Source organism: Heptranchias perlo, chromosome 13, assembly GCF_035084215.1.
Source record: "Heptranchias perlo isolate sHepPer1 chromosome 13, sHepPer1.hap1, whole genome shotgun sequence".
Lineage (NCBI taxonomy): Eukaryota > Metazoa > Chordata > Chondrichthyes > Hexanchiformes > Hexanchidae > Heptranchias > Heptranchias perlo.
In genome coordinates this window covers 30,226,690-30,240,186 of record NC_090337.1, presented here as the reverse complement: position 1 = coordinate 30,240,186, position 13,497 = coordinate 30,226,690, and the positions used below count along the sequence as shown (strand labels likewise).

Genomic DNA, 13,497 nt, shown 5'->3' with positions numbered 1-13,497 from the left:
CAAGACTGAGAGTTCAGGGGGGGGGGGGGGGGAGGGAAAGAGAGCACTGGAGACCATTACAGCAATATATAGGGACAAGGAGGGATTTAAACACAAGGATAAGAATTTTAAATGAAGAGTTAGATGGCCAGGAACCAATGTAGGTCAGCAAGGACGGGATGATGGGCAAGCGGGACTTGAGAGATAAGATTTGGGCAGCAGAGCTTTGGGTGAGCTAAATTTTACAGACAGTGGAAATGGGAGGCTGGCCAGGAGAACACTGGAATAGCCAAGTCTGGAAGTGACAAAGACTCAGGCTTGAGTAGGATATCGAGGACAGTTTGCTTCATCCTCAGACAGTAGCCAGGGAGGGGGATGGAGTCAGTGGTAAGGGTACAGAGACTGTAGTGGGCCCAAAGATGATGGCTTAAATCTAGCCAATGAAGAAAATTTCACCTTGTCCAGGACTGGATATCAGACAAGTAATCTGACAACACAGAGGCAAGGAAGGGGTGAAAAAGAGGTGGTGGAGAGGGAGAACTGTCTGCAGGTTCTGTCAAGGGGCAGCAAGTAGATGAGTAACAGGAGGGGGGCAAGGATGGATCACTGGGGCAACTCCATGGATGAGAAGAGAAGCCATTGCTAGAAATACTCTGGCTACACTCGGATAAGTAAAAAGGGAAACCAAGCAAGGGCAATCCAACTGAGCTGGGTAATGGAGGAGAGACCGTGGAAGAGAACAGTAGTCGATTGTGTTAAAGCCCATGCTAAAAGCCCATATTCTGATCAGTGCAAAGTTATCATTAATTTGGTATGAGTTCCATTCATCTCAAATGGAAAATTACAATTCACTACAAAAATGAAGTTAGGCTTTCAGTTCAAACAATATCCACTACTGGTCATACTCTCACCACCACAGAATTTTCATTTATTTTTGATTTTCACTGTAAATCAAACTCTGACAATAATCCAGGGAAATTACTAAATGTGTACTGCAAGTCAAACTAATAAACTCGTGATCCATTAATGCTAATGTGCCCAAAACTATTTGGCACAGAGAGGAGTGTGTTTCTGGATATTAAACAGTCCACTTAGAATGGTGTATTTGTCAAATTTGTTCTGTGTACTGTTAAGTGTTGTTGTGCCATTACTTCCCACCATACAGCACTTCTCATCCATAATTCAATTAGGTATGAACCTACCATCAGTTTGCGACCATTTTCCAAAAGGAGCTCAGCTACTATTCTGAATACATTATAATCTGTTCATAGCAAGGTTCTTACCTCAATTACTTCATCCTTAGTGGACTGTTGGGCAAGCTCACGAATTCCATTTACGAACAGTTTGTTGGCATTACAGAAGTTCTTTCCAGCATCTATCATCCCAATGCATAGCTTCACAACCTAAAACAGGAAAAGTGTGAAAATGTATTCACATACTCCCTATGATAAAAAGGTTATCCATTATCCAATTAAAATCTGCAATGGCTAAAGTGGTGAATTAGATATATCCCATGTACAGAATTATAAAACTATAGTGGAAAAGATATTCAAAATCAATAGTTTACATTGAGCAATAAGCAACTGGTACAAAAACCCAAATAAAGTTCTGCAGTCACAATAGGACTCACTGTCTAGATTACTGACCCCAACTACATCAAACTCAATTAAAAACAGAAAATGCTGTAAATACACAGCAGATCCTTCAACACCTGCAACCTGACAGGTTAACATTTCAGGTGCATACCCTACTTCCTTGAAATACTCAGCTTGTTTCAGGACTGGATGTCTTTCTTGTGGGTATACCAGTTAGTGATTGGTGATTACCAGCATGATACCTGGGCTAAATGGGTTAAATTATGAGGACAGGTTGCATTGACTAGGCTTGTATTCCCTTGAGTATAGAAGATTAAGGGGTGATCTAGTTGAGGTATTTAAGCTGATTGAAAGGAGTCAGTAGAGTAGAGAGAGAGAGAAACTATTTCCTCTGGTGGGGGAGTCCAGAACAAGGGGGCATAACCTTAAAATTGGGTCAGGGTTGATGTCAGGGAGCACTTCTTCACACGAAGGGTAGTGGAAATCTGGAACTCTCTCCCCCAAAAAGCTGTGATGTGGAGATGCCGGTGATGGACTGGGGTTGACAATTGTAAACAATTTTACAACACCAAAAAGCTGTTGAGGCTAGGTCAATTGAAAGTTTCAAAACTGAGATTAATAGATTTTTGTTAGGCAATGGTATTAAGGGGTACAGAACTCATGCAATAGTCTTAGTCTCAACCGCTCCCTATGGCAAAGCATTCCATGTTCCAATAACCCACTATGTGAACAGATATCTCCTAACCTCTTCTTCTCAGTGGCAATTTTGAATTAATAGCCCCTTCATTCACTGACTATCCAACCAGAGGAAATGGGTCCTTCTCTAGTCACTATCAAAGCCCTCCATAATTTCAAAAACTTCTTCAATCTCTTTGCCTTCCCAGCTCCAGTGGATAGTCCTCGTATCTCAATTTTGTTTTGGAGATGTTATGGACAGAACCCAGGATCTCATACATGTAAAGCATGCATTTTACTAAACACCTATCCCCAACAATTACATGCATCTCAGGAGGTCAAATTTTCACCATAAATATTCATCTCTTATTAGTTCCACTGTCTCTAGTACAGTTATTTCACAGCACTAAAAAGTAACATACTGCATTCAACATAAGAGGCACCACTCAGTGAATGTACTTCACAAAAAGGACCATCTATCCATACCATCACAAGAACCAAGGGCCACCACCAGCAGGAATTTTTAAAAAGTTTAATCAACATCTTAACCACGGTTAGTATGTCAGGTGCAGAACATTTTGTTCACATTTCAAATGCTTCTAGTCTTCCAAGTGCATGCACATCCATATAAAGCTATCGACAAAATGTACCATTTCATCCTGCTGCGTTAGATGCCCACTGGTCAAGCCGTTTCACATGTTGTTAAACACTTCGTAGTATCATAGTAGGTACAGCAAAGGAGGCGGCCATTCGGCCCATCGTGCCTGTGCCAATTCTTTGAAAGAGCTATCCAATTAGTCCCATTCCCCTGCTCTTTCTCCATAGCCCTGTGATTTTCTTTCCCCCACAAGTATTTATCCAATTCCCCTTTGAAAGTTACTACTGAATCTGCTTTCACCAGTGCATTCCAGATCATTACAATTCACTGCGTAAAATAAATGTTTCTTCATGTCGTCTCTGGCTCTTTTGCCGATCACCTTAAAATCTGGGTCCTCTGGTTACCGACCCTTCTGCCAATGGAAACAGTTTCTCCTTATTTACTCTGTCAAAACTGCTCAAGATTTTGAACACCTCGATCAAGTCTACTCTTAACCTTCTCTGCCCAAAGGAGAGCAACCCCAGTTTCTCCAGTCTCTCCACATAACTGAAGTCCCTTGTCCCTGGTACCATTCTAGTAAATCTCTTCCGTACCCTTGACATCCTTCCCAAAGTGTGGTTCCCAGGATTGAACATAATACTCCAGCTGAGGCCCAACCATATAAAGGTTTAGCATAACTTCTTTGCTTTTTTGCTCTATGCCTCTATTAATGAAGCCCAGGATCCCATTTATGCTTTTTTTAATAAAAAACAGCCTTCTCAACTTGTCCTGCCACCTTCAAAGATTTGTGCATGTGCACTCCCAGATCTCTCTGTTCCTGCACCTGCTTTAAATTTGTACCATTTAGTTTATATTGCCTCTTCTCACTTTTCTTACCAAAATGCATCACTTCACACCTTTCTGCCTTAAGTTTCATCTGCTGTGTTCTTTCACTATCGTTACCCATCTTTTGATTGCAATTAACATCCTGATTTCATTGTTGAGGTTGTCAACATTTTCAAAGTGCCATCAACTGTTTTAGTAGCTTTCGGCCTTCTGTCTCCACTTCAGTTTTGTTTGCTGATGACTACTGCTCTTGTTTTCTTGCTCATCCAATACTTCAAGCTGTTATCACTTACTGATTCTACCATCCAAGCCTTGGCTACATCTGAAATCGCCGTGTTGTCAGCCTATTAGACAGTGCTCACCAGTCTGCGATTCACCTAAACATTGTTGTTGCGATCTATTAGTGTTTCACACATACTGGTTTTCAAAGAGATGTCAGGGACGGAAAAAATACCCAATTGTCTCACCCCATGTTTGAGCCAATCTATTCCATAGTGCAGTTATTGACTCATATGCATACTACTTGTTCCATGTATAGATTGTAGAATATTCAGATATTTTTTCACCCAAGGAACTGTTTTATGATGATCAGCTGATTATGCTGCACTTTATCAAAACACCTTTTTTATAATCAATGAAGCATAGATCGATGTGCTGAGCTTGTTCATTCGTAAACACAAGATGCCTACTTTAGTACTCTTCTCTTTATGGAAACCATTTTGCTCTTCAATGATTTTGTCATCAATCTTGTTCTCGAACCATTTGTAGCTCACATTCAAAAAACCTTAATGATACAGCAGGGGAGACTTAATCTTCATTGGCTCTTTCAATCACTGGCCTTAGCTTTTTTTGGTATTGTAGCAAAGGTTAATTGTAAACCATGAGGAATGTGCCCTGTATCATAAGTGAAGTTGTACAGTCTATTAGCTTCTGAATTTCCATACTGATAATGTCTTGGAATACAGTCGTACCTGTTTATTTTCAACTCACTTAATTGCAATTTCTGTTTTAATGCAATCATTTCTATAGTCCCATTTTCTTTTCTATACTTCCAACTATGAAAAGTTTGCTTTATTGCAATTCCCGCTTATATGCAACTGTGGTACACAGAAATCCCACTTTACCAAGACTCTTCGCCTTCTAAACTGAGGAATGGAAGTCAAATTTCAAGACAGCGCAACAAAAAAAAGTGCCGTGACATATTGTGTGAGCAAGTGGATGTTTTGAACAGTGTGCAGGAATTGAAGATTCCTGTTAGCTGCGCAGAAACATGGCATTTCTCAATCTCACGTTTCTAGAATTCTGAAAGAAATGCAGATGTCTTAAAGCACTGGGAAAGAAAATGAGAACTAGGACAGGAAACAGAAGCGTGAAAGCAAGATGGCCGATGTTGATGATGCGCTGTTTAGGTGGAAAGAGAGAACTTGCATTTATATAGCACTTTGTACGTCCTCAGGATGTTGCAGAACACTTTACGGCCAATGAATTGAAGTGCAGTCACTACTGAACTGTAGGCAAACGCAGCAGCTAATTTGCACACAGTAAGGTCCCACAAACAATGAGATACAAGGCCAGATCATCTGTTTTGGTGGTGTTGGTGGAGGGAAGAATGTCGGTCAGAATACCGGTTCATACGGAGCTTCGGTTTAACAGTTTTCATCCAAAAGGTGGCACCTCTTGACAGTACAGCACTCTCTCAATACTGCAATGAACTGTCAGCCTAGATTATGTGCACTAGTCGTGGAGGGGGGCTTGAACCCATGACCTTCAGATTCAGAGCCAAGTGCTACCACTGAACCAAAGCTGACACACTAACATAACTTCAGTGGGAGGCCATGTGATATAACTGTTTAGAAGTCCAGAGTCAGGTTTTATCATTGGCTTCAGATGTCTAATGCAAATGTTTCCTCAAATTATAAAAAAGCAAGAGTTCCAGAGGTGTACAACATAGGCAAGATCATTAGTGAAATAGTCATGCTGAAACACCCCTGTCAATCATCAATACAATTTACTCACATTTTCAAAAGGCACTAGAAAGAATTCTGTATTCGAGACTTGAAAATAAATCAAAGCTCATGGTAAATTGATTACTGGATTGAATACAGGCTTAATCCTAACAAGCAGGCAATGATAAATGGTACAGTTATGCAGGGGTCTGTACTTGTTCCCCTAATATTCAGGTTACTCACAAACAATATGGAGGAAGAATATAAATTTGGCTAACAGCAGTAAATTGATGGAACTATTTTAAATAAGATTCTTAGCAATGCGAGGCATCTGTACAAATTAAACAGATGGGCCAAGAACAAATTTACATTTTACAGCACCTTTCACACCCCAGAATGTCCCAAAGTTTTAAGGAATAAGGAAGGGTTTTTAGTATGGATAAATATATGCTAATACATTCATACAGGAAACAATATGTGCATTAAGAATGGCTTTTGTTTTGGAGAGTATTAAGATGAGTATTTCAAGGTTCAGTATGGATTAAGCCTGGAATCGCTCTGATTTTTAATACCAAGCCACACACTTATCCACTGATGTATCAGGGAAGCTGTGTTCTCAGAGAGAAAAGGAAAACATTTGGGTGTGGTTATCAACCACTGCAAGTATCCAGTCAATGTGAGGCAGCTAACAGGGCCAATTAAAGACTGGAATGTATCTAATTATAAGTCATCACAGAATATTTTCATCTCATAAAATTCTCTGGTCAAGCTACATTTGGAGTATTGTAATTTTTAACATTGTGTTCAAAAACACACTAATATAGCAAAAAGGTATCAAATTTCTGAATTTTTATGTATCTGTTGACATTTTAACCATGCTATTTCTCTACTAATAAACATTTTCTGGTATGATAGTAAGGGGTCCCTGGCACACAATTTGGAACATTTTGGTGTAACTATAGCATAAGACTAGCACAGCACTTCTTTTCTGCAAGGACATTTGTATGTAACTGATATACACCAGTTTTATACTAAAGCATTCATATTTCCTCAATCATGTATCACTACACTGTAACATTTGCATTACAAATCAAACACCAAAGTACCAAGTGGGTGGCAGGTGACCCATAAAAAAACAATGAAACATTTGCACTTAAATGTGATGGTACCCACCTTTTCAAGTTTCGACTCCAATTCAGCAAAATCCCCTTCAACTTCCTCTACAGCGGCTCTGTTAAGGAAAGAACATAATTAAATTAAACTGCTGTATTTTCACATTGCCGTTCCCTTCGCACAATTTTGATTCCTGCTGCCACCACCTGCTACCATAAACCCAAGCAATAGACGGATGTTCTTAAACATGTACTTCTTCACACCTGCCATAAATAGCACTCCAGTATCAGCCAACAAGTAAGAAGATTCTGTAAATATAACTGCAAGTTCTGTCCTATAGATGACATCAAAACAAGAACACGTAACTCATCGCACATATTTTTTGTCATTTCACAAACACAAACAGAGGTTTAAACTGGCTGGTGTTGAGGGATGCAGAATCAAAGTCAAACTTACAGTCAACAGATTCAAATGATCGAACAGCAATTAAATGTAAAAAGAAAGAAATATGCAAGAAGATAACAAAAATAAGTAGGTATACTGATCTCGTTAGCTCAACAGAAAATGAGCTCATGGTTGGGGGGGGGGGGGGGGGTGGGTCAGCTTGTTGATAGTTATTGATAGGGTGTAGGTTCCTTATTAGTTTCTTCTTGTATGGAGTTTTTAAAAAACTTTTCTACAATCATGTAATGTAGAGACATGCTGATTGTCACGTAGCAGGGATAAGAGAAAAGGTATTTAATACCACTTATTGTAATGAGAATTTGGATCGACCTGAATACTTTGCTCAGCACTATAATGCATTTGATTCCACAATCATCGCCCAGTGTGGTTGTAAATACTATTACGAGTACTATATGCTTAATAAATCTATGAGTGCTTAACCGTAACATTTTAAGAACCTTATTGATTATGAGGAATAGACAGAGCATCTAGAAACAAAGAAATGCATTCTCTAACACATACAAAGGATCTCATTAAATAGATGCCACGTTGTTGTAATGTGCTGTATTGGAACCTCAACATGCATAAAACTTGAGTAGTTTTTTTTTCCTCCCCCCTCTTCCTTGACCGCATCACAATAATTGTGATAAATTCTAAATAGATGAACAAAAAAATGGATTAAGCAGAATATAATTTGGAGTACCTTGATTATGGATATCAGCATACTGTTTATAAAAAGAAGTGTGAAATAGACAGCCCCCCATTAACATAACATCAAAATGCTACAACTTTGTTAAGAATGTCATGAACTACAAAGATATATAAAACAAAAGCAAAGTAGATACAGGTGTGAAAAATGTAAGTCACGCACACAAGTGGTCGAGGGTGTGGGTGCAGGTCTTTTTCCTTCAAAAGAATCTGCTATACTTCTTTATATATGTATACCACACAATCAGCTGTAGCAATTGAAAAGCTCATCTCTCCGCCTGAGAAAGACAAACCAACAGGAGGAAGGCAACGGAGACATATTATCAGTCAGAAAAGCTGGAAATACTTCCGCAAATGCTCATTCTGCATAATGGCATCTTGTTGCCAATATGCATTTGTGCAGAGCTGATGTATCTAGGCAACATTTTAGTTTTTCAAATTGCCCTGTATACTTGCTGGCTTTCTTTGTACAAGCTCATTTCATACTGGATTATATTCCTGGCATCCTAGGATACTATTACCTTATTACCTCAGAAGTTTTTGTTTTAAAAATCACTCAGAATATGAGCATCACTAGCAGTGCCAGCATTATTGCCATTCCCTAGTTGCACTTGAGACAGTGATGGAGAGTTGTCTTCTTGAACTGCTGCAGTCCATGTGGTGAAGGTGCTCCCACAGTGCCGTTAGGTCGGGAGTTCCAGGATTTTGACCCAGCGACGATAAAGGAATGGCGATATAGATTGGTGTGACTTGGAGGGAAATTGGAGGCGATAGTGTTCCCAAGCACCTGCTGCCCTTGTCCTGGGTGGTAGGCATTGTGGGTTTGGGAGGTGCTGTCAAAGAAGCCTTGGCGAGTTGCTGCAGTGCATCCTGTAGAAGGTACACACTGCAGGCACAGTACTCCGGTGGTGGAGGGAGTGGATCTTTAAGAAGGTCAATGGGCTTCCAATCACGTGGTCCTGTGTGGTGTCGATTTTCTTGTATTGTATTGTATTGTTGCAGCTGCACCCATCCTAACAGGTGGAGAATATTCCATCACACTTCGGACTTGTGCCTTGTAGGTGGTGGAGACCCTTTAGGGAATCAAGAGGTGAGCCACTGACCTGCTCTAGTAGCCACAGCATTTATGTGGCTGGTCCAGTTGAGTTTCTGGGCAATGGTGGCCCCAGGACGTTGATGGTGGGGGATTCAGCGATGGTAATGCCATTGAATGTCAAGGGGAGATGGTTAGACTCTCTCTTTTGTTGGAGATGGTCATTGCCTTGCACTTGTGTGGCACGAATGTTACTTGCCAATTATCAGCCCAGGCCTGGATGCTGTCCAGGTTTTGTTGCATGCAGGCATGGGCTGCTTCATTATCAGAGGAATTGTGATTGGAGCTGGACATTGCAATAATCAGTACACAGCCCCGCTACTGACCTTATGTTAGAGGGAAGGTCGTTGATGAAGCAGCTAAAGATAGTTAGGCCTAGGACCCTGCCCTGAGGAACTGCTGCAGTAATGTCCTGGGGCTGGGATGATTAGCCTCCAACAACCACAACCTTTGTGCCAGGTCTGACTCCAGCCACTGGAGAGTTTTCACCCCGGATTCCCATTGACTTCAGTTTTACTAGGGCTCCTTAGTGTCACACTCGGTTGAATGTTGCCTCGATGTCAAGGACAGTTACTCTCACTTCACCGCTGGAATTCAGCTCGTGTCCATGTTTGGACCAAGGCTGTAATGAATTCAGAAGCTGAGTGATCCTGGCAGAACCCAACTAAGCATCAGTGAGCAGGTTATTTATTGGTGAGTAAGTTCCGCTTGATAGCGCTGTTGATGACGCCTTCCATCACTTTGATAATGATTGAGAGTAGACTAATTGGCCAGGTTGGATTTGTCCTGCTTTTTGCAGACAGGACATACCTGGGCAACTTTCTGCATTGTCGGGTAGATGCCAATGTTGTAGTGTTGAACAGCTTGGCTAAAGGCATGGATAGTTCTGGAGCACAGGTCTTGTGCACTACAGCCGGGGTATTGTCAGGACCGTAGCCTTTGCCGTGTCCAATGCACTCAGCCATTTCTTGATCACGTGGAGTGAATCAAATTGGCTGAAGACTGGCATCTGTGATGGTGGGGACCTCAGGAGGAGGCCAAGAAGGATCATCCACTCAGCATGTCTGGTTGAAGATGGTTGCGAAGGCTTCAGCCTTATCTTTTGCACACATGCTGGGCTCCGCCATCATTAAGAGTGGGGATATTCATGGAGCTTCCCCCTCCTGTTAGTGCACAATTAAGCAACTGCCATTCATGACTGGATGTGGCAGGACTACAGAGCTTAGACCTGATCCGTTGGTTGTGGGATCACTAAGCTGTCTAATAGCATGCTACTTCCGTTGTGTAGCATGCAGTTAGAAGTCAAGTCATATTAAACATCATGTGAATACATCTTGTAGGTAAATTGGAAAGAACTTTTAAATACATTTCACTGTATTATCAGTAGTGAACTTTAAAAAGGACTATGTTTACATGGCCATCCAACCTCAGTAACAAGAATATATTTCAAGAACCCTGCCCCTCGCCTAAATAAAATCTTGTTCTTCCAGGTACCATTCCTAAATCAACACAAAGCTGAGGACATCAAGCAGTTAAAAATCCCTGTGGAAAGGAATATTTATGTTGCTATAGGGACAGTCAGAAAATCTTGAGATGCTATTTTGGCCTATATGAATCTCTTCAATGAGACAGATGGTATTTCTTTTTTCTTTCCCTCAACTGAAACTGGAATACTAATTACAGCAAAAACCAAACCACAGAGAACTTTCATATAATGGGATGACTGAGACTAGTACTAACTGATGGTGACATCAGCTCATGGATGATGACTTAACAGTATCCACCAAAAACAAAGAATACATTTGTCAGAGCATGGATTAAATAGCAGTATTGATGAGCTTTTAAATAAGGGTCATATACAGCAACCAGCAGAATGTTGTGCACTGGACAAAACATGATGTACCACAAATTAAATATATAATATCTTCTATTTGGGCAACAAATGCTTTTATGTCTGAAAAAACACCAAGAAACTCCTAGGGTCCTTATCACAGCAGTCTCATGCCACCACATAGCTTTCCTTAATAAAAAGTGGTCCGTTCTCATACTGGAGATTTTGTTTGGATATGTATCACAACTTTTTCCACTGTCAGCTACACATGCCAAACATTTTACAACAAACCTTTGAGATCTTATCCATTTTAGCTGAGGTGATTCAATTATCATTCTGTTATAGCCTTTTGGTCAGATTACATCAATGCAAGCATTATTAGATCCAAAATACATTTCGTAACCCTTACTGAGGCCACATATCACTGAAGCAGAGGTGTGCACAATTCGAAACAAACATAAATCCAATCTGTCCCAAATGAGCAAAACATTAAAATCAACCTATTTTCAGGATATAACAACAAGTCCGACAGATAGAGCAAAGCAAATGTTTAGTTCAACTATGGCAGAAGCAGCAAGGAATAAATCAGTAGCATTGGCAGTAATGTACTGAAAGCAAAATCTGCAGTAGAAATAAGCATTTAAAAATCAAAATTAACAGTAAACACTTGACAGAATGAAATTTTATTTTCCTATGGTATTACCATGGGTGAGGATGAAATCATTTTTAAAATTAAACATAAAACAGAACCAAAACCTAAAAGCAAAAGCAAAGAAGAATTTTTAAAAAGGAAGTGCTACACTGTCTGAAGTGCCATCCTTCAGATGAGACATTAAGTCAAGGTTGGTTCATGTTCAGTTGGACATTCAAGATTCCAATGGGTCAAAGATTAGGTTGCTCTCCTGTTGGCTGTGCTAATATTCCTCTGGCAACCACTACAACCTATTAACTGATCATCTCTGTCATTTGCGGGACATTGATGGTGCAAAACGGTTGCCACATTTTGCAGTGAGTGCACTTCAAAAGTAATTAATTGTGCAAAGAGCTTTGAGTTGTTTCCAATGTGATGAGGTGCTATATAAATATAAACAATATTAAAATTTAGAATGCAAATTCAGTCAGAATACCAACAAATGCAGTATCCACACTCGATCATGGTAAAATCAGAGTACACAAATGCAACATCTCACGCAAATGGGCCATTTGTCAATCGTGAGCCAAGACAGTAAACAGGATACCAAGCATCAATGCCAAGCCGGACTGTATCCTCATTTAGCATCCACTTGGTCACTTTCCAGTAGGAGTTTACAGGTTAATCATCAAGTGAATTTTGCCTGGCTTATCCATCCCTAACTAATTTTTGAGCCTCTGGAATCACACTGTTTGAAATTAGTTTTATTCAGAAAAGATTGAACCTGGGATCTTCCTGGTCTGTATGGATCAGTGCCACAGTATACAATGTATTCCCCAAGTATTCCTACCATGTCTCTCCATTATCCTTATTACAAAAAATTATCCTCGCAAAAAAGTAGATAAAATGAGCTAACAAGTTTGGTTTCCCTAAATAAAGAAATATAATAAGGTTAGTTTAAAAAAACATGAATTAAACTATTTGCTTGGGATCTCCTACAAAGGTGCATGATTCAACATTGGTCCCGAGACAATAGTTTGATGGAAAGACTCCTACACTGCAAACCGCTGTACTGCAAAATCAAAAAGTGTACTGGAACAGATTTTCAAATCCATGAACAGACTTGGTGGGAGACAGGTACGTTAGGATTTGAGTCAGCCCAATTGGACAAGAGCTGACTCCACAGGAACTTCCAGGATTGGTTTAATTTCATTAATTTCAACAAATTTTCTGGGTCAAGAACCAGAGGACACAGATTAAGGTGATTGGCAAAAGAACCAAAGGCGACATGAAGAAAAACTTTTTTAATGCAGCGAGTTGTTATAATCGGGAATGCGCTGCCTGGAAGGGCGGTGGGAGCAGATTCAATCGTGGCTTTCAAAAAGGAATTGGCAAAATACTCGAAGGGAAAAAATCTGCGGGGCTACGGGGAAAGTGCGGGTGAATGGGATTAACTGGATTGGTCTTTCAAAGAGCCGGCACAGGCGCGCTGGGCCGAATGGCCTCCTTCTGTGCTGTAACCATTCTATGATTCTAACTCTGGCCCATATAGAAGATTGTAAACAATTTTACAACACCAAGTTATAGTCCAGCAATTTTATTTTAAATTCACAAGCTTTCGGAGATTTTCTCCGAAAGCTTGTGAATTTAAAATAAAATTGCTGGACTATAACTTGGTGTTGTAAAATTGTTTACAATTGTCAACCCCAGTCCATCACCGGCATCTCCACACCATATAGAAGAGTTCGTTTTGGGGGGAAAATGTAGCATGGGAAATATTGGGTTCCGTGTCAGTGACCATACTTACAAGCATATCCCAATAACCCAGAATGTTTTTATCTGCCTGTTATATAGGTAAATGCAGCAAGACCCAAGGATTGAATAGATGACCCATGCTACGTATTCTGGCTAACATGAGTATATCAAGTGCCACTACATGATCATCTTGCCTTTGGCAGACAGATAAATATACTTTCCATCCAACTGAGATTCAGGCTATAAACAACAGATACATTTATTTAACATTAAAAAGGTAAATTAATTGCACTCAGCACAAATG

At 40.1% G+C, this 13,497-nt stretch overlaps 1 protein-coding gene across 2 annotated transcripts in view; it reads right to left on the bottom strand.

Moving 5' to 3' along the window:
* LOC137331458 (arf-GAP with coiled-coil, ANK repeat and PH domain-containing protein 2-like) overlaps positions 1–13,497 on the bottom strand; it is a 137,202-nt gene that overhangs the window by 91,056 nt on the left and 32,649 nt on the right. For both annotated transcript variants that reach the window (XM_067995264.1, XM_067995265.1), the window contains exons 2-3: positions 6,792–6,849; positions 1,263–1,382 (exon numbers count right to left, since the gene is read on the bottom strand). In XM_067995264.1, the coding sequence (XP_067851365.1) occupies positions 1,263–1,382; positions 6,792–6,849 (178 nt within the window). The remainder of the gene's footprint in view (positions 1–1,262; positions 1,383–6,791; positions 6,850–13,497) is intronic.